This window comes from Furipterus horrens, unplaced genomic scaffold (assembly GCF_987537825.1).
Source record: "Furipterus horrens unplaced genomic scaffold, mFurHor1.1.pri manual_scaffold_2, whole genome shotgun sequence".
In the NCBI taxonomy this organism is placed as follows: domain Eukaryota; kingdom Metazoa; phylum Chordata; class Mammalia; order Chiroptera; family Furipteridae; genus Furipterus; species Furipterus horrens.
This window is the reverse complement of record NW_028327172.1, coordinates 193,717,105-193,742,399: the sequence shown is the minus strand read 5'-3', so window position 1 is coordinate 193,742,399 and position 25,295 is coordinate 193,717,105. Positions and strand designations below refer to the sequence as shown.

At 38.5% G+C, this 25,295-nt stretch overlaps 2 protein-coding genes across 2 annotated transcripts; one reads left to right on the top strand and one right to left on the bottom strand.

Annotated features, from left to right (window-relative positions):
* Positions 1–230: 230 nt before the first annotated feature.
* Positions 231–4,828, bottom strand: RPL9 (ribosomal protein L9). The gene is made up of 7 exons (XM_090266979.1): positions 4,743–4,828; positions 4,541–4,656; positions 3,867–3,962; positions 2,376–2,508; positions 1,239–1,319; positions 952–1,066; positions 231–705 (listed from the first exon to the last, which is right to left on the bottom strand). The coding sequence occupies exons 1-6, from the start codon at positions 4,786–4,788 to the stop codon at positions 960–962; spliced, it is 579 nt and encodes a 192-aa protein (XP_090123105.1). The 5' UTR covers positions 4,789–4,828; the 3' UTR covers positions 231–705; positions 952–959.
* A 654-nt stretch (positions 4,829–5,482) lies between these two features.
* Positions 5,483–20,762, top strand: LIAS (lipoic acid synthetase). The gene is made up of 11 exons (XM_090267391.1): positions 5,483–5,527; positions 6,337–6,509; positions 7,415–7,508; positions 9,025–9,105; positions 10,815–10,971; positions 11,058–11,115; positions 12,582–12,710; positions 14,277–14,422; positions 16,098–16,168; positions 16,955–17,066; positions 20,009–20,762. Exons 1-11 carry the CDS (start codon positions 5,483–5,485, stop codon positions 20,059–20,061), a joined length of 1,119 nt encoding a protein of 372 aa, XP_090123517.1. The 3' UTR covers positions 20,062–20,762.
* The last annotated feature ends 4,533 nt before the right edge of the window (positions 20,763–25,295 follow it).

The window sequence follows — 25,295 nt, the reverse complement described above, 5'->3', positions numbered from 1 at the left end:
AGATTTAGCATTTCATCCATTTCTTAAACTTCACCATTATAATCCTCAAACCAAAGATTATTTCATATTTGAAGTGTGACACATGAAATTAGATTATGGAAGGGTTATCAGCTTTTTAAAACACCAGGGACTAGGATATAGGAGTAAATGGTCGAAGCAGGATAACATGGAGAGGACCTTGGACCACAGCCACGTGTATCATAAATACAATTAACTGCACTTGTGTCAAATTCAGGTTTGCAGGTTTATTATGCCCATAAATATTTCTAAGGCTGTATCACTTTGTTTCACACCCCAGCTGCCTTTACACAGAAAGTTACTGGTATATAGACAAGTAATTCAGACACACGTGCCTCACAGATAATCAAATTCATACCTCTGCAAAATTAGATACCTTCAGGACATCCTCCCCCACATTCTCCGTCCAATGATGAACAGCCATACAGTGTAGCCTGTCACTGGTACAATAATCTTCTTGTCTGAAATACCCTTGATACTCATGCAAAAAAGAAGTCACTTCTCCCATGAAATCTTACTAGTAACTTAACTGTTTACTTTCCAAATAGCTAGAGAGGAATAAGCAATTTAAGAAAGAAGTCCCAAGTACACAGCTTTATTGCATCCTTAAAATTATACAAATATGAGGAATATCACAAATAAGCGTGAGGAATCATTCGGCATCTTGCTGTTTCTATAGCTGGACAACTGTAAAAAGAAGTAAAATGTCTGTAAATCTCCATCGAAATGCCAGCCAAGGAATGTTCTACTCTAAATCTAAAACACCGGTTCATATTTAAAATATGTGCAATTCCACCTCTTATTCTGCCAAATTCACTGTTCTAGAATGCAATTCTTCATTTTCTGCCATTATGACAGCTCATTTAAGTCTTAGTAAATTAAGACCCCTGCCCCCAACTAGAGTACTAATAAAATTTAGACACAAGAACCTACCTTTGATCTTATTCATCAGCCTGCTGAACTGTTCCTTTTTCAGAAACATAGATTCCATCCAAAAATTTTCTGATATCCTTGTTTTTAACTGTTGTCGCTTGCTGAATCAAAGCAGCTATAAGAGATAAAAAAATTACTATACCAGCCAAATCCATCTTAAAATCTGAGTATGTTGGGGAAAGCTTTTAATTTCTGTAATTAAAAGGGCTCACACCAGATGAACAAAATACCATGTATTCAACTACAATATTTAGACAAAATGTTACAGGAATAATAAACATACACACCTGAATTTGATACAAGTTCAATGTCATTTCCTTCCAGAATCAACTCATCTTTCTGGGCCTGAGATACTGAACAAGCAACACCTAAAAGAGGAGAGAGTATTTGTGTAGTGTCAACTTAAAATAAGATCTGCAAATAATTAATTTAAAAATAGTAAATAAAGCTCTGCCCAGTGTGGCTCAGTTAGTTCATTGGGTGTCATCCCACAAATTGAAAGGTTGCAGATTCAGTCCCCTGTAGGGGCATGTACCAGAGGCAACAAATCAATGTTTCTCCCTCGCATTGATGTTTTTCCCCCCTCTCTCCTTCCCTTCCTCTCTGGAATCAATAAAAAAAGAAAAATTTTAAAGTATTTAAATCAAATAGCAATTTATGCCATTTAAAATTCCACAGACAAAAGAAAACCTCTCTCGAGAAGTTTTGGTTTTACAGTTGATTTATCTCAGCCAAAATCTTGTGTTCCTGCTTGAATCTCTCTCAGAGTAGTTAAGACTCTGTGATTCAATTAAGGAGCATGAGAAGATAATATTCAGCTAGTACATTTCTTTTACTGTACAAAGCTTGTATCGAGTTTTATTTGTACTGCATATATAGGGTGCGACAAAAGTAGGTTTACAGTGTTGAGTATGTGAAAAACTGATGCCTGAAGTCATTAAATTGGTACTAAAAACCCTTTCTTCCCGCCCTTCCCAACTTCAATAGCATCAAAATAGAGTTTACCACTATTCTAAACACATTTCAATTTTGACTCATTTAATCATGAGATGTTCCCAATTTTACAGATAAGTAAAATGAGCTAGAAGTAATTTGCCCAAGGTTGATAATGAGACGCAAGAATTGAACTAGGTAGTCTATGCTATTAACCACTATTCAAATGGTCTTTTTTTTTTTTTAGAATTTCAGTTTGTAGAGCTAATTAAACACAGCTACCATACCCTGCAAACTACTCCAATGTAAACGCCTTCAGGAATGTAATTGGTCGAAACATGATATAAAGCCTTAACAAGCACAGAGCTATAAGCGTAATCAAAATAGACAATTCTGAAATAAATGTGGTTTTATTTATAACGACCCCAAACACCAGCCTTTACAACTATAAAGGAAAAATTTCTGAACCATATCCGAAGGTACGCACATACCTGACCTCATCCGAACCCTGCGGATGTATTTTTCACCCAAGAAATTTCTGATTTCAACAAGAGAACCATTCTCCTGAATAACAACGTTGATGGGGAAGTGAGCGTACACAGACCTCATCTTGTAACGGAAGCCCTGCATTAAGCAAACAATTAGCAACGCTGAGAAACTTCAAAGACAAGAAATCCAGTTTCTGTAGGACACTTACAATTTCAAAATGAAACAGTCCTCACATAGCACTCATTGTCAAGGTTTTGTAACTGTTACCTGAACCAAGCCTTATGAAAACTTCATACACAAATGTTTTAGCATCTCCTCACTGGACTGTAAAGCTCCATAAGGGAGCACTATTTTTTAAAAAATTTTCTGCAGTTAGTTTATACTCAATATTAATTTGTATTAGATCCAGGTGTACGCGTAGTGGTTAGACAAATCATTATGCTTTATGAAGTGTTCCCCCAATATTTCCAGTACCCATCTGGCCCCATAGTTATTACAATATTATTATTAAAGAAGCATTATTTTACTATCTCCCACACCCACAGTAATAGATGCTAGCTTCTGTTAATAAGAACTCCAAAGTCCTTTGCCTTGGCATTAGACTAACATTTACTGAGTTACTCAGGTAAGCCAGATGACAAGAACTGAGGATCTCAAAGGCAGGCAACCCTGCCCTCAGGAACTTAGCTTGGGAGCAAGGGGAAACATGACAAGACAGGCTTATGATGGTGTTAAGTACAGGATGCCAATTATCTCAAGGATGGCTGAGTTTTAATGAAATGAAAAACATTTCAGCAAAGGCACAAGCATAAATTTTATTTCAAAAGCTAGGGAGCCCTGGCTGGTGTGGCTCAGTGGATTGAGTGCTGGCCTGCAAACCAAAGGGTCGCCAATTCAATTCCCAGTCAAGGCACGTGCCTGAGTTGCTGGCCAGGTCCCCAGTTGGGGGCATGAGAGAGGCAACCACACAATGATGTTTTTCTCCCTGCCTTTCTCCCTCCCTTCCCCTCTAAAACTAAATAATCTTTCTTAAAAACAAATAAATAAAAAAAGGGGAAAACGGAGTTTGGAAAGAGAATACTGACATCAAATATGCTTCTAGGAAAATGAAGAGCTCAGAAATTAGACCCATCTCTTTCTAACCTGTAAGAGGCCTTGGTGGTGAGAGGCCTACCAACAGCCCTCAAAGCCTACCTCATGTACTACATTTTAAATTAAAAAACCACAACCTCAAGGTGTGAATCTGTGTGAAAAACACCATCAGCCTACTAACACACCATCTGGTCTTTACTTACATTGATCACTTATTCCTAAACACCCAAGGATGCCTGTTACACACATTTGCTGAGAACACCTTTTCCCATGACCTAGAGCCCAGGAACCTCAATCAATTATGTGCATAATCTATTCCCTACAGCAGGCATTTATGCTGCATGACCTACAGCCAAAACACCTCCCCTTTCAAATCCAAGCTGTCTGACCAGTCAGCTTACCAGCGTAACACCCTTGATCATGTTCTGTACGTGACTGCAGATGGTGCGAACAGTGGCGAGTTCCTTTCTATTCCCCCACCATTTGTCAACCCGGAGCTGGAACAGAACAAAAACATTAGCAGGTTCTTTCCAGTAACAAGTAGGCCTGGAAGAAAACAATCCATTTACCCACAGAATTACCCTACATTCTAACATTAAGCCTCATTAAAACAGTCGCCTTTCAGCTGGAAAAATGAAACCACATATAAAGCCCTCAATAATGAAAAAACATTACTACTGTTCATCACAGGTCCACAATTTCACAAAGGGACGACCACCCAGAAATATCAATTCTATACAAGTTGCATCAAACTTCACTTCTAGAAAGCTAACCTGTTAGGTTTAATAGTCTACTGCCCGGTTCCTAAAATCCTTACAAGCAATCAGGAGAAAAATAAACATAACTTGAGTAAGACCTACCACTAACAACTACTAGTGGGGAGCATTATCATCCATTGGTTCTACAACTTGGTTAGAATACCAACCCCCAAACCAGCTACGATTTTGGACACCCGATGTTAGGCTAAAACATTGAACCTATCTGTCATTTTTAAAGCAGCCAGATGTGATGCTATTAAATCACAGCCTTCCGAACAAGCAGCTGAGGTGTCCAAAATAAATAAAAACCACCTCACCCTCTTCTTTTTCTTTCCAAGGAGACTGAGTTCAACGTTGATATGGTTGAAGTCCCTCCGCAGGGTGCCTCTGGGGCCCTTCACAATAACGGTACGACCCTTCAGAGTGACGTCGACTAGGAGAGAACACATTGGTGAGGTCTCGGAACAAGGTATGCGACGTGTAGTAGACGTAAGAAAAAAGCAAAATCGAGTCTCCTACCATTTTCTGGGATGTCGACAGTCTGATTGCTGAGAATGGTCTTCATCCTGAAACACAAACATGTGGGGTGAGACCCGGGCCGGGCATATGTTCACCAAACTACCCTGCCCAGAGTTCCACTCCGACCGGAGACCGGCAGGCAAATATCCCGGGGTTACAGGTGGGTGTACACGGAGAGCGGCCCCCGCTGCGTCCTGGCCTGCGAGGAGCAACTCCTAGGCGTCTGTCACGAGGCCGGGCGGGCCAACTCCGGCCCAGTGCCAACCCGGGAGCCCTATCAGGAAGGCGCCATCCCGGTTAGGCTGAGGGGCGGGGAGGAGACCTAAAAACCCAGCACAGAGCTCGAATCCCACTGCCGCCAAACCCACATGGGGCCTCGCCGCGCCGGGGGGCAACCAGGATAAAGCCTCCGAGCCCCAGACCTGCGCCGCTGGTTTTCCCCGAGCCGATGGCATCAGATTTCTAGGGCCCAGAGAACACAGACATAATCTTACCTCGCAGTGGAACTGGCAAAGAGAAAGCGTCTTCCGTCATCACGTTCTTGTAGCCGTAAGGGCCCTGCGTATGGCGTCATGAGTGCGCGACGCTATTAGACTAAAGCGACCAATCGTGAGGCAGCTTCAAGTTCTACCGGGTCAAAAGTGGCTCAGATAACCCGTCATAAATCGCGAGATGGCTTGCTGACCTGTCTTTTCTTGGGAATGAGATATCTTGACCCTGCTGGAAAACGAATGAGTGAGATGTCGATACGCTGCGGGATCGTCGTGCGCACCTTGATGCCCCAGGTGAGTGGCAGGATTTGCAGGATGCGGGTGTGGGGTGGGGGACTCGCATCTCTTCAGTGCGCCCAGTAATAAGGCCAACACTTTGTGAGCATTTACTCCTATCCAGGCACAGTTCTAAACTTTTCTCATGTAGTATTTAATTCTCCCGACACCCCCCGTGTGGTAAAGTCTCTGGTGTTGGTTGGCTTGTAGGTCCTCTGGCCAGCGCCGAGAACTTTTCTTTCTGTTTTTCAGTGATTTGTAGCCTGTATTTTGGGGAGCATTATAGGAACAGTGGGTTGAGCACCCGTCACTATTTTGTGTTGGGTTCGTACTATGTACTGGATACCACTCGACGCTGAGGGCACAGATTGAGAACACAAATCTGTGCTCTAGGCTTTCACGGAGGCAAGGGCAAGTGCTGTAGCAATCGTGCAGCACCATTAACAGGGGCTCGTTTGAATTGTTGAAGGTTCCTTTGCGTTAGATACACCGACTTGTGAATATTACAGTGTTTGCGCTATCTTATCACGTTTATGTTCAGATCTAGAAGCCAGTGGCTTCTATGGTCAACAGTTGATTCCAGAACAACATGGGTCTGAACTGCAGAGGTCCACTTATACGGGGCTTTTTTTTTTTCAATAAGTACCTGTACTGTTTTCGATCTGCGTTTGGGAGTCGCTATGGGAACGTCATTTTATATAGGGGACTTGAACATCCCCGGATTTTGGTATCCACAGGGGGAATGGGGAGAAATGGGTATTAAATAGGTTAAAAGTAAATTATTTTAAAGGCCACTAAACAAATGTCAAAATGAACTCTTTCTTTAGGTATTTGGAAAATATTTATGCAGTCCAGTCAGAACAGTTAGTTCCCTGCCAGATAAAAAAAAGGAATTTTTACAGAATGGACCAGACCTTCAAGATTTTGTATCTGGTGATCTTGCAGACAGGAGCACCTGGGAAGAATATAAAGGAAACTTAAAACGCCAGAAAGGAGAAAGGTAATTGAAATTTTGAGATAATTTTAATGTCCCATTTCTTCATCGTGCATTATTTTCAGCTATAACCAAGCCCTAATGTATTTTTAATCAGACTTAGCTTAAAATCATTAGAAAGAAGTGATAACAGACATAAGTGAGTGAGTGAAATAGTTGGAATCCTTCTCTCTGTACTCTTTGACAATTTTCCTTCAGCCTTCCTAGGACTTAACCATCCTACACCGTCATCTCCTATTTTTCTATCCAGCATCAGATTTCTTCAGAAAGTGAAGGTAACCACATTGCAACTAGGTGTTTATGATCTAACTTGTTGCTTCTCGAAGTCTGTGTACATAAGACCTATGCACACCTTACCTTCATTTAAAATAATGCTGAGGGAATTTCATGCAGAAGACAAATTGTTTTGCTGGATACTTTACCCAGCAACCTTTAGATCATAAGTGAATGGAAGTCAAGGGGAACTTGAGGATACAAAATCTTCACTCCAAATTTTAGATTTTTTTTTCCATTTACTAATAATAGAATAGAAAGTAGAGCAGAATTTTTCTTGTGGAATCCCTTCTTACTCTGAACAAATATAGAATTTGGGGTCAGTAGTTTTCATAGGGGAATAAGACGTTCAAAACTTCTTCATTCTCTTTTATGAGGATGGTGTTACTCTGTGCCTTTGCAAAAGATAAATGTGAGCATAGTGCACTTTTAGACATAAATATCAGTGTTTTCTAAAATTTGAGCAAGCCTAAATTTGAATCTCTGTTCTTACTCCTGTAGCAAAAATTATAATTATCCAGGATTGTGGGGAAAAAAATAACTCTTTAACTAGGAACTATAATAAGTCAAAGTAACTTCAAAGATTTACAGTTATTTTGGGAATATGTTTGTTAATGGATAATTTTGGTTTTCCTCAGGTTAAGATTACCTCCATGGCTAAAGACAGAGATTCCCATGGGGAAAAATTACAATAAACTGAAAAATACGTTGCGGAATTTAAATCTCCATACAGTAAGTTGTCAAGCTGTTAAATATTTTCTTTACTGAAAAGCCATAAATTTGCTATGTATGTGTAACTTAAAAATTAATAAAATACACAACAACAGAAAGAAAAGTGAATATATAATAAAGATGTTTAGGATGCATTACTATTAGTAATGGAAATATATTTAAAAATCGTTTTCCCTGCAAAGGAAACAAAAAGGAATTAAATTTCTTAGCTTCTCATTTAAGAGTGGAAAAAAAAAATTTCTCCTCCAGCTTAGGAAATGATGGTTTGTTTGTTTATGGTACAAGTCAAGAACATCCTTCCCTGGCCAGGTAGCTCAGTTGGTTAGAGCATTGTCCCCATACATCAAGGTTGTAGGTTCGATCTCTGGTCAAGGTACATACAAGAAGTAATCAATGAATCAATAAATAAGTGGAACAACAAATCAATGTTTCTCTCTATTCCTCTCTCTCTTTAAAAAAAAAAAAAAAAAAAGCCTTGGCCAGATGGCTCAGTTGATTGGAACATCATCCTGTGCACCAAAAGGTTGCGGGCTCCATCCCTGGTCCAGGCACGTATAGAAGGCAACTGATTGATGTTTCTCTCTGACATCGAAGTCTTTCTCTAAAAATCAGTAAAACAAGTCCTCAGTTGAGGATTAAAAGAAAATGAACATGCTTATTGGAAAGAGTATAATATTAAATGTGAAATATCATATATATAATCCCAAATGTTAACTCCACCATGTTAGGTGTTCAGTATATAACCTTTCAAACCTTTTTTCTTGCACATATAAATATACACATTCGTACTGTTTTAAACTTACAAGTGGGATCCTAATATACATACAGTATGGCAGCTTAACAGCATTTTTGAATAGTCGTCGTCGTCGGCAGCCGTCCGTCTCGAGAGACGATGGTGTAGCTTCTTAAGAGTATCTGCACCGCCGAGAATGGCTGTGCAGTCCGACTCGGGAGTCACACGGTATCTGTCTCCTCCCGCGTTGAATCGACATCTTGCGATGACGCTGGAGTGTCCTCTCCAGTGGAGCTGAAGCTACAGAGCCTGGGCAGGGTGATATGGAGGGTCTGCTGTTGCCCATGCAGCAGACCCCCCCTCTCTTCGCAGCTGAAGGGTCCAAGGGAAAGACGGAGTCAATACAGCTTGGCTTCAGGTGCGCCGCAGGAGTTGCTGGTGTTGACTACAACGTCAAACCGCCTTAGGGACTCCGGCTCCGGATTTTCTGTCGGGGTTTACTCCCTTAGCCTTTCCCCTGAAGAGGTATGCCGCAAGGCAGCGGAGGTTTTTTGGAGTCAGAGTTTTCCTTCTCTTATGTGCCCTGACTGGAAGATCGAACCAGCGACACTTAGCTCGCAGGCCGACGCTCAATCCACTGAGCCAAACCAGCCAGGGTTTTTGAATAGTAAATTTCTTCATAAATATGTTGTAAAAATGTACAGTGTAAAATGTCTGATTACTCATTTGTTCACTTGGTAAATATTTTCAACCTGATTATATTCAGTTCCCTTTCCCTTCCAGGTGTGTGAGGAAGCGCGATGTCCCAATATTGGCGAATGTTGGGGAGGGGGAGAATATGCCACTGCCACAGCCACAATCATGGTAAGGCCGGTCTCAAACTCTAAAGTTTAGCCTAGAAGCTGAGAGGAAGTGTTTTATGTCTTTCTCCTAAAAATGTGCATTATAGGCTTTTGATTTTTCATTACATATGAATTTATGCAGAATATGTGAAAAACAACACTGACAGAATAAACCAGCCTGTTATCATCCCACCCTTCTCTGAATAAATCTATTATTGAATCTTTCATCTGTCTGACAGTTAATCATGTGTCGTCTTGAGCTATATATCCTATTAATTTTTGGAAATGTTATTTATGGTCGCTTAATTCTTTTTCTCCCTAACCAACATGGGTCTTTTGGTGAGCTGGGGTTAAGCTCATCTTGACTAAGCTAAGCTGGATTTCAGGAAGTAGGATGGGTTCAGGCCAGCTTTATTCTTCTTGGACCAGCAGCTTTTCAAGGCATATTCTTATCATGAAGAATGGAACGAGTACAAGAGGGCAATCTAATCATCTATGTACATTTGAGGCTTCTGCTTGGTCATCTCTGCTATATTCTATTGGCCAAAGTAAGTCACATGGCCAAGCCAAACATCAGATGGGATAGTAACGTGTTTCTCGGCTAGTAGGGAGGGGGGCTGCAAGTTAACATGGCCAGTGGTGAGATATATAACCTTAATTTGGTGGCATAAGAATTGGGATTAGCAGTACAGCCTGCCATATTTATCTGGAGGGGTATAAAAATTGAGGTATTGGGGTTAAACGTAAATATGTGCAACTGAAAGTTCATACTTGTCTGAGAATGTCTGATACACTGTTGAGCTGTACCAGCAGGGGGCTATTGATGTGGGGTACTGAGGATTCTTAGGAGATAGAGCTCCTTCTGATGATGCAGAGCCGACCGAGTTACACAAGCTCAGTTCTTAAAGGAAGGAGTAATTGTGAATACTCCATGATGGAAATCTCTGGTTGCATCCATTACCTAGTCCCCTTTCCCACTGGTGACACGTAACTGATTTCTTGGGAGAGTTCATTATTTCAGTAAAATTCTGAGACTTTGGGCGTAAGCATTATGCTGTGAGTCCCCTCTGAGAGGTAAAGGGAAAGAGGAACTTTCTCCCCCAAAACTACAGCCCCTACTGTGGTACTTTAAAACTGGCGGCCCCAGAACATCTGCAAAGGCTGTGCTTGCAGGGGGCACAACATGGTAGTGACCTGTGGCAGCAGGCGCAGTGTTTTGGAGAAAGTGATACCTGCAGAAAGCAGATTATTAACTTTTTTGTGTCTTCTGTTTCATCTACTTAACAAGAAAGAGCTGTGCTTACTGTTTAATTCACAGAGAGATCTGTATATTGAGAATGCTAATTATTTTATTTACTAAAAAATCATCAATAGTAAATAGATACAAAAGAATTTTTATAACTTATGTGTAAGACTGCCAATACAACAGACACCCTGAAACCTCCCGTTTGAGAGTAGAGCGTTAGCAATATCTTGACCCCACCTGTGAATCCTGTGCTGCTCCCATCCCCTCTTTCCCTTAATACCACTCTTAATTCTGAGCGTCTCATTTCCTTTTCTTTCTAGCTTTACCACATTACATTTGTATTCCTTATATTGCTTAGCTTTGAATGTTTCACATTTCTTAGAAATAATCAAGTTGTATTCATTCTTTGTTACTTTATTCTCTCAATGTAATATTCTTGAGAGTCATCTATCTACTTGATTTAAATAGTAACATTTCTGTTCTAGTTGATGGGTGACACCTGTACAAGAGGTTGCAGATTTTGTTCTGTTAAGACTGCAAGGAAGCCACCTCCCCTGGATGCCAATGAGCCCTATAATACTGCAAAGGCAATTGCAGAGTGGGGTCTGGATTACGTTGTCCTGACATCTGTGGATCGAGATGGTTAGTGTGTCATCATTACCTCTTCCAGAAATTGGCTCTGGCTGAGTTGTGACATCATCTTGAGCAGTGGGCTCTCTTGTTTCTAGATATGCCTGATGGAGGAGCTGAGCACTTTGCAAAGACTGTATCGTACTTAAAGGAAAGGTACATGTTTTGGCATTTGCTTGTGTATAATTTAAGGACTCTTTGACTCATATAAATTCAGTTTCTTTAAGGTTGTCAAAGCAATGGTTATTAACCTTTTGTGTATTCTAAACCCCTCTGATAATCTCCTGGAAACTATGTGGTCTTGTCTCCAGAAAAAGCATATATGAACATACAGGTACCTATTTGCAGAAATTTTAGGGGTTCAGGGGCACGGACTTACCCAAGGATCTCCAGTCCATAGAACCCCTGCTTCATATTTGAGTGCTAGTCTAAACTTTGAGTAATTTTGAAAGAAGTATAAAACTTCAGTCTTCCTAGCACTTATTTTGAATAAATCATCATCTAGAAGCAATAAGGATGACATAAGCTCCCACATTGTTAAAATACGTAAGACTTGATATAGATTTTACCTATATTCATATGATCTTGGAATCTTACCCATACTCTATGTTATTATTTTAATCTCATCTATTTAAAAAGCTTTAAAAAAGGGAGTTATGCTTAATTCCTATAGCTCAGTGCTAGTCCAGCGCCTACACACCTAGTAAATGTTTTTTTGAATGATTCCTGCAATATTTTTATAATTCATTTAAAAAATTTTTTGTTTGTAACCCACTGAATTGATTTCACAGACTACTAATGGGTCTCAACTTGCAGTTAACAAACAGTAAGTTATGGGATGTGTTCTTTCAACATCTTTTATATCCGTGAGAGGATAGATAAAGAGATATAAAGACATAGATATATCTGTTCTCTGAGGAAAAAACTCCAAAAACTTTGCAGTTAGGGTTGTGTAAAAATTTGTCAGCTACCTCAGTCATTTCTACTGCTGTCACAGAAAGCAGCTTTGTAGCAAGTTTGCATTTTAATGCTTGAATGAATGAGTATAGCCAATATAAGTAGGAAGATTAATACTTAACTTGTATTTCATTTAAGCAAAGCTTTTGACTCAGCAACTCAGAATAGTTTTTAAAACCCATAGCACTTAAGAAATATTTGCCTAGAGGAAGGGAGGAGGGCACTATTTGGTGAATTTTTAAAGAAATCAAATATAAGCAATTAAATAGTGTTTGCATTCACACAGAAATGTCCCAGTTTACTTTCTAAGGAATAAAAAAATTATATTTAAGGTTAATATTTAATTTTAATTCCTAAAAAATTATTTTTAATTCCTATTCAGTAGTTTTAAAATCTACATAATTTTAAATTTTATTCTGATTGTTATTTGCATACAGATATGTTTTAACCATTATGTAAATATTATTGGATGTTGTGGATTTGCTTGCTTTTTCATATCACAGTTTGAATATAAACACTTGTATATTCATGCTTTTCTTGGCAGGGTTCTTAATAGAGATACTATATTGAATCTGATACAGATGAGTAGCGTGATTTCTGTGCTAAGCAGCAGTTATGTCAGTTCTTTTCCTCAGTTTGATATTTAACCTTTTTTTTCCCCTTAGGAATCCAAAAATTCTTGTGGAATGTCTCACCCCAGATTTCCGAGGAGATCTCAAAGCAATAGAAAAAGTCGCTCTGTCAGGATTAGATGTATATGCACATAATGTAGAAACAGTTCCAGAATTACAGAGGTGATTACACATGTAATGTTGTAAAGTTTTCTCACTGTTTTTCAAAGGAGAACTTCGTATATGACTTTTATAAAGTGAATGAAAACAACGTACGTGTGTCTGTTACAGAAATGTAGCCAACGAAAACAATGTGATCATCATCTATAATATTTCTACCAAGTAATATTAATTTCTAACATCTCAGTGTATATATATTTAGGTGTTTATACATGTGTGTTTTATTACACGCACATAATGAGCGTCTTTTTTTTTTTAATAGTATATTACAAGTGCCAGTGAGTTATTTTTTCAAAGAACAGTTTTCAAAAAAAATTACACAAGAACAATTACTTTGTAATTCTTTTTTAAAAAGGACCTTTAAAGTGCATTTGGCATGAAGGTATGCAATAAGTGATGCTGAAGAAAAACTGGCATTAGTTTTAAATCTCTTAAAAAGTAGACACTAATATGCTTCCTTATTTTTTCTAAAAATTTTACTATTTAGAAATAATTATAGATTATTATTCCACATTAATGGCTATGTTCATATTTCAAAAAATTTATTTTAGCCTTCAGACAAAATTAATACATTCACTTTTATTAACTTTAGTAAAGTATTTGACATTGTACTGTGTTATAAAACTTGAAAGAAGTATGATGAAAGAGTATCATTCCCACTAAAATCATAAACATTAGGGAGCATAAATTAAATTCAGTGGAGAAATACTTTCAGAAAGTAATGACTTTCTGTATTATCATTCTTGTAGTTATGTTTAAACTCCTAAATTGGTTTTGTCTCTTCTCTGTGAACTGGTCTCTGATTAAAAATAACAACCACGACAGCAAATCAATTATATACAATAAAAGTGCATTTGTATTCAAGTTAATGTTCATTACACATCAGTAATGTTCTGTCCTTTGGGCCTTGTCCCCATTTAAGCCACAGTGGTTTGGCCTCTGTGGAAGTCTGGCATGTAATCTGTTCCAACCCTGGCGTATCTCATGATACCACCACCAGTGGATGCCAATTTCCCTGGTTTCACTTAAGAAACATTATCTTTTCCGATGAAAATTCCAGAATTGAGCTTTTTCTTTCCCCTTTAACCTAAGAGATGTCAATGTTGTATGCCCACCAGCAGAGGGCAGCTGAGTCTTTAGAAAGAAATGGTCATAAAAGTTTCAGACCTGAAATGTGGGTTTGGGTTAAACAGTTTTTTCTTTGTTCAGTGCCGAGATTTTCTTCCACTCTTTTTCCCTCTTTTCTTGACTACCCCTCATAATCACTCATTCTCAGCTTCAGAGTTCTGGTTTCTCAACGACGACTTCATAGATTGAATTATTTCTATTTCAGTTTTTTCTGCCCCAGGTTTAAAAAGCCTTAAAAGTCAACAGCTAGGGGGCCTAGTGAAGCCTTTTTGCCTATCCTTAAATAACAATTAGACATTTGTGCCCACATTCTACCATTCAACCATGTGATGTGATATAGTGTCCAGAGTCTACTTTTCTGGTCTTTCATGTTGCTTATGTAATTATGTGCTTAGTTGAACTCGTGGTGATTCTTCTGACAACAGCCTTGCTGTTTTCAAGGAAAGTTCGTGATCCCAGGGCCAATTTTGACCAGTCTCTACGTGTACTGAAGCACGCCAAGAAGGTGCGGCCTGATGTTATTTCTAAAACATCTATAATGTTGGGTTTAGGCGAGAATGATGAGCAAGTATATGCAACAATGAAAGGTAAAGAAATTGAACAATGAAAACTCCCATTTAATTTGAGTAATAATAGGAACCCACTTTGAAGACCCTGTTATGCTTCCTCCATAGTCTCAGTGAAAGTGCTGTCAAGGTAGCAAACATTCAAACCTGTAGAGAATTTTTGTGAGCTTATTTGAGCCAAACTGAAGACAAAGGAAACAAAATCTTAACAGATTGAGAAATGCTTCGGAGAATGGCAGTTTAGCACCTTATTTATTTTATACGTTATAGTCAAATGAAGGGGGCAAAAAGGGTTACAAGAAATCTGTTGGTGAAATAGATTAGGGAGGTGGGAGAAAGCAAGGTGGGGGAAACTTTGGGATTGGATAAAAAGTAAAATGATAGACACTTAGTTTTACACAGGTGGGTACAGGATAGTTAATAGTCAATAACTATGATAACATGAGAACAATACAGGATTTATGGCTCCCACTGGTACAATGCTTATGCTTTCAAAGGTCAGGAAGAAGAAAATTTGACATTCCAAAGGTACGTTACAGATGCAAAAAGACAACAGACAGGCTTAGTTAAAGTAAAGATTGACCTTTGTTAGGGTAAAATATCAGCCTAGGACAAGACTACCCACCATGAACTGCTTTTAGTTATGAAGTTTTAGTTTCAGACCATCCTTTGTGGTTACTAGGTCTCTTTGAGTTTGTAGGGCTGCCATGCAGGCCTCCCCGGAGCTTGTCGGGTTTCACACGTGGTCACTTTCCCACAGAGCCAATAAGAACAAAGTATAGTACGTGGTTATAAACACTAACATAAAAGGGAAAGGAAGTATATTTTCTTAGAAATTTATGAAATGATATGAAGGCTGCTAGGATATGAAATTTGTATCCCATTTTATTTTCTACCCCTTTATCAAGTAAAAACATGATTTTGTCCACTTTTCCTGTTCAGTCGTTGGACAATTTTTATGAGCCATCCAGGTACCGGGAGCTCTGGCCGCACTGACAGTTCAAAGATCAGTGAGGTGAAGTCAGGCCTTGGAGGAAGAGCTTGCTGGTAACACTGTCCTATAACATGTTATGGAATTCACTGAACTTAGTTCCATAAGCCCATTTGCTTTGTGATTCTTGGGCTTTTTAAAATTTTAAATATAAAAGCTTATACTTTACCTGAAAGTCCGTGGCCTGAAACAGCATTTTTTTTTTCAAGGAGTAATAAGTTCAAATAGTAATTAAAAGCTTCTCTTTACCACAGTGCATTACTGTTTTACTAGAAAGATTCTGATGTCAGATCAAATCCTGTCTGCCTGAACATATCTTAAACATTTAGTGAAAGCCTAATTAGCACGTCTGGACTATAATCTGGGTGTTTGGGGGCCTTTGATACACTGTTCTCTTTATCTTTTCTGCCTAACAGACTCTTGCTCTAGACACTTGCACCCCTATTTTAGCATGTATTCCACAGTATCGTAGTCTTCATTCTTACATCAGCCCCACATGACCGTCTTAATCATTCCTGTGTTTTCAGTCTTTACCATGTTTCCTGGCACATAAATACCTTTGAATGGATGAGTATAGTCTTATTTTCTAACATCAGAATTATAGACCAGGATAAAGTTCATGCTGTTCTGGAAAATTATGCTTAAATCTACAACTTTAGCATCATGAAAACATCTGCTAATAGAATGTGTGCTTTTTTTCTCTAGCACTTCGTGAGGCAGATGTGGACTGTTTGACTTTAGGACAATATATGCAGCCAACAAAGCGCCACCTTAAGGTACAGCCACCTTGAATTACCAAATGTCTATTGGTCATTTGAATTAAATCTTCATGGTCCGCAGGTAAAATTGAAAAGCTGCTGGCTTTTTAGTAACGTGTTCCATGTATATTTTCAAGTTCCAGTTTCCATTTTATTATCTGTATAAAGCAGCTACACTGGAACCTGTTTGCTGCCCCCAAAGTTATATGACTTAAGTAAACCAACAAAAAAATATTTAAAGTTTGGGAAATTGCATTTATTCCCGATTGGTGATCTTGTGATTTGTTTTAGAGTTATATGAGAGCCAGGATGAAGTATGAAAGAAGTCAGTCTCCCTATTTTTATACTGGACATTTATCCATTCATTCAAGAAACCTTTTTGAGTAGTGACCATTTGCAAGACACAATGCTAAGCAGAAGATACAAGATGAGTATGCCACAGTCTAGTCCTAAAGAAGGTTATATGAGTGACTAATTGCTCATCATACTTGTTAGTCATTAAAGGTGTGATACAGGTATATAACCTCTATAAATAATCTCACTTTCTCTGTTCTTTGGAACAGCTCATATAAAACAAAATTGATATGTTACCCCTCCTTTGTAATTCCCTGTAGTTATGTTCTGATAGAGTGGGCAGCAGGTGTCCAGTAGACAGATAGTCAGTGAAGAGGGAGAAGAAGAAACCTGGGTGTGCCTGGATAAATTATGAAGTTAAAACCACCCTAATTGCATGTATATCAATTTTCTATAGAATCAAAATGATTTATGGAAATCCTAGAACCAGAATTAACTTTTTAAATATAGGTTGAAGCATACATCACTCCTGAAAAGTTCAAATATTGGGAAAAAGTAGGGAATGAACTTGGATTTCATTATACTGCAAGTGGCCCTCTGGTGCGGTCTTCATATAAAGCAGGTGAGTCAGACTGCAGGGGATGACTTTATGTAGACCCTCACTTTCCACATTACTATAATAATCACTGTGGTTATCTTTTATGAAGAAGAAGAAAGGGAGTGGGAGTTGGGGAACATCCTTAGGAGATTTGCTCCAAAAGGGTCACATTGAGGGAAAAATTTCTCAAATCAAGTTTGTTCCTTAAATGAAGAATCCTTCCCTGCTTTTAATAGCTCACCTGCTATAGTGAAAGCAGAAGTAATTCTGTGTGTGGATCTCAGTAGTAGGTTATTCAGAAACGACAAAGAACAGTCAAGTATATAACATGGTTTTCTGGAAAATGTATAGTCATTTAACAGAGTGATGCAGCTGCATCTCCAAACTCCAAATTTTAGATCAATTAAAACCCTGAAAAGTATTAAATGTCTTCAACAGCATTGCTGCTTGCAATGTTAATATCTTTGTGTTTTTCCTCCCAGAAGCAACAACAACAACAAATCCCTCATAATATTATTTTCCCTATTGGTTTTACTAGCTACAATGCAATTTTTCACCTCTTTAATTTCAGCTATTTTAATCAGTAGTTTGAGCTGACTAATGAAAATAAAAGCCTTTTCCAAGAGAGTAAAAATCATGTAATAATGGCCATCAAAAGGTCTGTGAGAACATATCTGAAAATTGAATTTAATCAAAAAACATTTTATGGTGTTTTTCCTGCCATTTAGACTTAACAATTATAATTTTTTGACGAATAAACAGCCAGTTATTTTTTGGATATGTCTAAACTATGTTATTACTATTAATGATCTTTTAAGTGACTGTTATGTAGTAGGGTCTAAATCAGTAGTTCTCAACCTTCCTAATGCCGTGACCCTTTAATACAGTTCCTCATGTTGTGGTGACCCCCAACCATAAAATTATTTTCGTCGCTACTTCATAACTGTAATTTTGCTACTGTTATGAATCGTAATGTAAATATCTGATATGCAGGATGTATTTTCATTGTTACAAATTGAACATAATTAAAGCATAGTGATTAATCACAAAAACAATATGTAATTATATATGTGTTTTCCGATGGTCTTAGGCGACCCCTGTGAAAGGGTTGTTCAACCCCCAAAGGGGTCGCGACCCACAGGTTGAGAACTGCTGGTCTAAATCATAGGTATGCTTAAATTAGAATAGATTTTATTTATAAAAAAATTAATGTTCAAGTATTAGTAGTATTTAGTGTGTTCTTCTAAAGAAATTTCAGGAAGTAACAATAGCTTACCCTAGTTACAAAACTTGAGAATTTGATTCAACACTGACTGACTGACAAGATGTGAGGACTTTGAAACCAATAATTATAAGTGGTTTATTCCTCTTCAAGCAGTGCTGCTGGCAAAGTACAATTATATATAAAGGATAGAAAAAACATCAGCTCCCAGAGTAGTTAGGAGTACTGTCATTTGAAAGGAGTTTTTATTTTGTTGGATTTTTTTTTTAAGAAAGTTTCTAACATATACGGAAGTGAACTATGAACATTTTAATGTTTTTTAAATTACCAGTAAAATGTCAAATTCTGGTAGAGCATTAGATTGAGATGATGGATTAGGATCTGATAATGATAAGATTGGTTTTACTCCAGTCAGATCTAGATAGAGGTATGGAGCAGCATAGATTATTTTCTCCATCACTTGGCTAGGCTGTGAGCCTTGGAATTATTGGTGATTGTACATGGATAGGAGCCCTGGCTGGTTTAGCTCAGTGGATTGAGCGTCGGCCTGCGAGCTAAGTGTCGCTGGTTCGATCTTCCGGTCAGGGTACATCAGAGAAGGAAAACTCTGACTCCAAAAAACCTCCGCTGCCTTGCGGCATACCTCTTCAGGGGAAAGGCTAAGGGAGTAAACCCTGACAGAAAATCCGGAGCCGGAGTCCCTAAGGCGGTTTGACGTTGTAGTCAACACCGGCAACTCCTGCGGCGCACCTGAAGCCAAGCTGTATTGACTCCGTCTTTCCCTTGGATCCTTCAGCTGCGAAGAGAGGGGGGGTCTGCTGCATGGGCAACAGCAGACCCTCCATATTACCCTGCCCAGGCTCTGTAGCTTCAGCGTCATCGCAAGATGTCGATTCAACACGGGAGGAGACAGATACTACCATGTCACTCCCGAGTCGGACTGCACAGCCATTCTCGGCGGTGCAGATAGACTCTTAAGAAGCTACACCATCGTCTCTCGAGACGGACGGCTGCCGACGACGACGACATGGATAGGATAGTTATAATTCTACTCGTATATTTAGATGACAAAGAGAAGTTAATCAGACTGCTCCTAAAGGCAGACCTGCAGTGCTGAGCTCTGCCAGTAAGCACTGAGCTGCGCTGTCATAGTGAGAGACTTAAGTGGAACCCTAATGGCCTGAAAAGTGACTGTGTCCCCTCTAACCAGCTAACTTATTGCACAGGCACAACCTAGGGGGAGAAGAGAAAGCCCATTATAAATGAAGGGCTCTTGCTTCCCTGGAGGGGAATAAACTAGAGATTCCATTAGATGAGTCTCCTCAACTGAAACGAGGTCTGTTCTATAAACATCAGATCTAGGCTAATAAAGTAGCAGAACTGCTCTCTGAAATGAAGTGTGCCCACAGCGATACTTTTGTCAATGATGAGGAATAGAGAGTGCACGTAGTGTGGGATAAATGTACAGAAGCAGACCCATAGATCCTATAGGGGGTCACCCTGTATAATACTGAGTTACTAGAAAGAATAATAGTAGAGAGTAATGATTTTTAAAAGTTCTTCAGGAATAAGGGCTAATCATTGTTAGGGAGAGAGCCAATGATATAGGGGATATTGTTGCCACTGAGACTTAAGGAGAAAGGCCAAGAAACATAAAATTCTTCTTTAAAGAAAAACACTGAAGTGTAATTATTCTGAAATTGACTTTAAATTGGTATTAATGTATTTTCATTTTCTTAAATAGGTGAATTTTTCCTGAAAAATTTAGTGGCTAAAAGAAAAACAAAAGCCCTCTGACAGTTAACAAGATGTTCAAGATCATCGAAATTTTTAAAATTTGATTCCATTTGCTAATAGAGGTGGTGGCAGAATGCCTGTACGTCACTGGATGAATACCAATTTTTTGTTTTAAGAAAAATGTCATAAGCTGTGCATATTTAATTATAGTTATTTATTTGTCTTTTAGCATATCTTTTTGTCCCAATAAACAATTGCTATGATGTAATCATAAAACATCTTTGGGAGAGTTTGCTGTTACAGTATAATTTTTAAAAATACATTAAAAACTTCTAGAAGACATTAAGCCTATTACCTGTACATCATTGACATATTTCATTTCTGATAAATGACATACTGAGATGAAACAGTCAATATAGATTGAGACTATGATAAGATTATTTATAATTAGCATATATTCTTTACCGAACAGTGTAACATCATTGGAATAATTTAGAAAGGCTTATGAGTTTGAGTGTTGATTTTTACATTGGTAGGACTACTTTAGACTTGCAGAATAGTGTTGCATTGAGTCACTGGGAAACACAGTTTTCATTGAGTTAGATCTGACACTTGTTTTTGACTAACTTTTGGCATCTGAATTCAAAAATGACCCCAGTTTTTCTCTATCATATCAACTTCTTAAGTTCCACTATAACCCTCCCTTTGTCCAAACAATCATACAAAATGTACATACAAAGGAAAATAAAAAATTACCTGAATATACTGTTTAGAGTTATTTTATTCATATAAAGGCTATATATTGTTACAGTAAGTCAAATTGTGTATAAATAGTAAAGTTCTACCAAACATACATATTAAGGTAAAAATTTATGCTTATAGCTTTTCCTGGAGTGTTCGATCTGTGGACAATCTCTCCTGATGCTCCAGTTTTATGTGCAGAGGTGGGAATATCGTGTTCTTTCTGTCAGTAAGTGGCTCATGTAGAATGTTTGGATCACCAAGTTTGAGGTCAGATCTTCGAGGCCAGTTTGACTCCACCCAATGCTTCTCACAAGCTCTGCTGTCCCACATACACAGAAAACAGGGATACTTGGTGTATCTGCGTTGCTGACCAAGAAGGAAGCAGACCATTTGAAGGTCAACACAGATGATCCAATTGTGCTTGCGATATTGCAACAGATCAATGACTCTCTTTATGTCTTCATATTCTTCACAAAAACAAACTGAATGGCCAATAGGGACTGCATCAAATAAATTGCCATTGTGAAGGAGGACACACTTCAAGCTCTGCCATTCAGTTGCATTCTAGATTGGAATTCCCAATTCCTCCATTAAACCATGTACATTATGGCAATACACAAAGGCACCATCACTTCGAAAGTACTGCAGAAAAGCACTTTCTCTTGCTCGAAAGTAGGATGCCTTCGCTGCTTTTTCAAGCAAGTTTTTCTCAAGCAGTCTTGATGCTAGGAGTTCTGAAGCCACTTTGGATAGTCCCAAATCTCATGCCAAGTCATTCAACTCGTGCTGATCAAATCCCTTACGAACTGAGTTATCTTCAATTTCAAAATCTTCATCGTTGCTGTCACTTAGTTCTTCACCATACTCCTGTTTTTCGAAAGAGGGTAGTTCAATGAAAACTGGCACTGGGATTTCAGCTGAATGAGGCACTGGGCGTATAGCTGATGGTAGACTAGGATACTCTATTTTACATTTATTTTTCTTGTTATATCCTGATGTTTTCACTATACAAAGTTAACAGTCACTTGAATGATCTCTGGGCTCTTGCCATACGCTGGGTATACCAAATGGCGATTTATCACGTGTTCCCTTCATCCACATCCATAAACTCGACGCACTGCTTGCACACCCTGTGAGGGGCCCAAGACTTATCTTGATCACCAAGTTTTACTTTAAAATATACAAAATAGGCTTGTCTGACTAATGCACTGATGTTTGTCCTTTGGGAGTGGTGAAACTGCCACAGATATAACAAAACGAATCAGGGTTGTTTAGGCACTTTTGATGAGAAATAGAGGCAGACATGATCTGAAGGAAAGGAAATAAGTACGTATGTAAATAATAAATTCTGCTAACTCCTTGTATACAGACAAGAATTTGGTCTACACTTTGGAATACAATTCACAATATAGAGCAGCACACAACCTCTCACCACACTGTCTCATGTGTAACTGAATAGTCTAGACAATTATGAATCTGTCGCTGGTCTCCAAGGTCATCTCCCACCCCTCCCCACTTGAGGGAGGTTTGCTCTCAGCCAATAGGAGAGCATTAGTGCTTCCCTCAATCCAGGCTTGATCCAGCCTAGAGTAGTCTCATCAAGATAAACTGTAGAGAGCCCTGGCTGCTGTGGCTCAGTGGATTGAGCATTGGCCTGCGAACGAAGTGTCACTGGTTTGATTCCCAATCAGGGCACACAACTAGGTTGCACGCCAGACCCCCAGTTGGGGGCGTGTGAGACGCACCCGCACATTGATATGTTTCTCTCCCTCTCTCCATTCCCTGCTTTCTAAAAACAGATAAATAAAATAAAAATAACCTTGTTAAAAAATAAATATTTTTTAAAAAGATAAGCTGTAGAGAAAAAACTTGACGTGATAGAAGAAAGCTAACTGCAGTTTTGAAATCAGCATGCCTATTTAAGCCTAAAACAGCAGAAAAATCGAACTCAATGGGAAATATGTTAAAAATTGTTCCCAAGTGTTACTTTTTAGGGCCTCTGAAACCAAGACCACGATGTTGTCCAAGACACAGAAACATAACCTAAAAATAGTTTACTCCTTCTACATGCACTATCTCTTTTATCCCTCACTTCACTCTCGTAGGTTGTTGTAGATATAGTAGTGGCCTGCGTGAGGAATGTCTTTCCTAAGTACCAGGAACTTCTGACTCTTGAATCCTGCCTACTACATCTCACAGAGGAAGGCTTTAGGTGGCTATACTGTAAAAGTGTAATGTGGATAGCCAATTTTGTTTTGAATTTTTCAATATGTAGACTAGTATGTTTTAAAAAATAGAGCATAACGTTGAAAATTAGTTATGTTTTAATTCACAGGAGTCATGTATACCCTTATTCACTGTTTTATAGATCCTAATAAATTTTGCTGTGTAAAAAGAACTCCATCACTTTAAATTTAAACATCTCTGACAACCATCCTCCCTGAAATCTATTCTTTTACAGGAATAATAGATTAGACTGTGATGTTCCCTAATTTTGCACAATGGAGGAGAATGGTAATGAAACATTTTGGCAAAAGATTATTTTTGTCAAATGAAATTTTCATGAAATCCCAATGTAAGATAATTAAAGTGGCACTTTATTAGCACAATGTATGTTAAAGTTTCAGATTGCTGACAACTATATAATAATAGTGGCTGATAAAATATATTTTGATACAAATGTGAAATTGGGAGTCACTTGCAGTCTTTTGTCAGCATCAGCAGTCTACTTATTCCTTTGTTTTATTTAGATTATACAGTAAGGAGAAAAATCCTGACACAGCTAAATAACAGTAAACTATAACTTTTTAAACACTTCATCTTGCAATCTCAGGATACTCTCCAGTTAAACTTAATCCAAAAACTTGAAAGAGGAAGAGCAGGAAATGTTTTGTTTCAAAGTTTCAAAGTGGACTCACAAATAGTCTCTTCTGGATTTGTGATTCATTCACTCATTATTGTGTAACTGACCATTATAGCGTGACTGGAATATGTGACCAAATGCCTGGGCCTTGCTGGAGATTTGAATGTGGTGAACGTGTGTTGTAGAGGTATGCTCCCGTGCACAACTGTACAAGGATAGACAGGCTCGAATTTTTAAAAGGCCAGGGCAGAGCTTTGACCTTCCTAAACAACGATGCATTAATTAGAAGCACATTTGAAAACACAAACATGGCAGGAGGTCTCTACCAAAATTCTTGATGGGGCAGCACAGGTTAATGCATCAGTGGTCTCCAATGCAATGTGCTCATTGCAATATGTCTGGTCTCTTTATTTCTGTAGCACAAATAGCATTTTTAAGAAAATGAAAGTGATAAATGCACATAGGTATTTAGCCTCCTGTTGCTTTCCACCTTCTTAAAATTGGTTGACACCTCTCAACCATTGGTGCCTCCTTTCCCATTCTCTTTATCCTTGTCTGTTTATAGCTTTCTTATTCTTTTACTGCCATTCTAGTAGATTTCAGAAGAGAATGAAAATAGAGCATGTGTGTAATTCAACACGCATAACCAACAATCCAATCTTTTCACCTGTTGCCTTTACTTTAGGGTAAACAGGTACCTGGAGTATACTTATTAACCTTTGTACCAACACTGCACTTTGTTTTTATTAATGGCTATTTTCGTACTCGGCCAGTTATTTCTGGGTTTTAGCTTCCTTACAAGCTTGCCTTCATTCATCTGTATCCTCCATTTCTTAGCACCTCACAGCATCTGCCCTATAGTACACAGACACCTAATTAGAAATATTTCAATTAGGGTTACCGGAATGTGAGTACAAATGAGCTGATTTAGCTAGATTTTAACTTCACTGGCTTTTCTTGCCAAACCCTACCCCCCTCCTTCTCTATCCCCAGCCTCCAGTAGAACCTCAGACCCCTTTCTAGTAAGTAGTTGGGAGTCCCAGGAGCACAAAGAGTACATGGTCTCACATCTTTCTCAGCTGCTGCGCATACTGTTTTGCCCTATCCACCTTCTGATTCTTTCCTTGGGATGTTATTGCATTATTCTGCCTAAGGCCACAGGTACTCACTTCTCTCATTTAATACCTCTAAAATTAGGATGCCTTCCATCTCAAGAAAAGCTCCTATTCAAACTGTTGTAATTTTGAGCAAGTTATTAATCTTCCTAGCTTTCTGCCCTTCATCTGAAAATGACAGGACTTACCTCAAAGGAATTACGTGTGGAATAGACGAGAAAATACATCCAACAGGCTCAGCATAGTGCCTGTCCTGTAATGCTCAGTGTTAATTACTGTTCTCTTAGTGATTTCAGAACCTAAACGTGGCTCTGGTGCAGTGGGACCAGCTTGTCATGGTGTCTAACAGGAGTGCCCGTCCCCGCCAGCCACTGTGCCAATGAGATCTTTGTGTAAATATTTATGTCATGCAATCCTTTTAACAAGTTTTTGAGTTAGAGATGAATTATCTTTATTTTACAGACAAGGAAAATAAGGTTTTCAGGTAACTTAGCCCAAGTATCACATGCTAGTATGTAATGCATTCAAAATTTAAAGCTGGCAGTCTTAAGTGGAATAACATGATTTCTGGA

Coding starts and splice junctions, on each gene's coding strand:
- RPL9 (XM_090266979.1), bottom strand. CDS start 4,788: ATGAAGACCATTCTCAGCAATCAGACTGTCGACATCCCAGAAAATG. Junction 3,963..4,540: donor TTGGAAAGAAAAAGAAGAGG/GTGAGGTGGTTT, acceptor GTTCTGTTCCAG/CTCCGGGTTGACAAATGGTG. Junction 2,509..3,866: donor TGATCAAGGGTGTTACGCTG/GTAAGCTGACTG, acceptor TGCTTAATGCAG/GGCTTCCGTTACAAGATGAG.
- LIAS (XM_090267391.1), top strand. CDS start 5,483: ATGTCGATACGCTGCGGGATCGTCGTGCGCACCTTGATGCCCCAG. Junction 6,510..7,414: donor AAACGCCAGAAAGGAGAAAG/GTAATTGAAATT, acceptor GGTTTTCCTCAG/GTTAAGATTACCTCCATGGC. Junction 14,423..16,097: donor AGTATATGCAACAATGAAAG/GTAAAGAAATTG, acceptor TTTTTTCTCTAG/CACTTCGTGAGGCAGATGTG.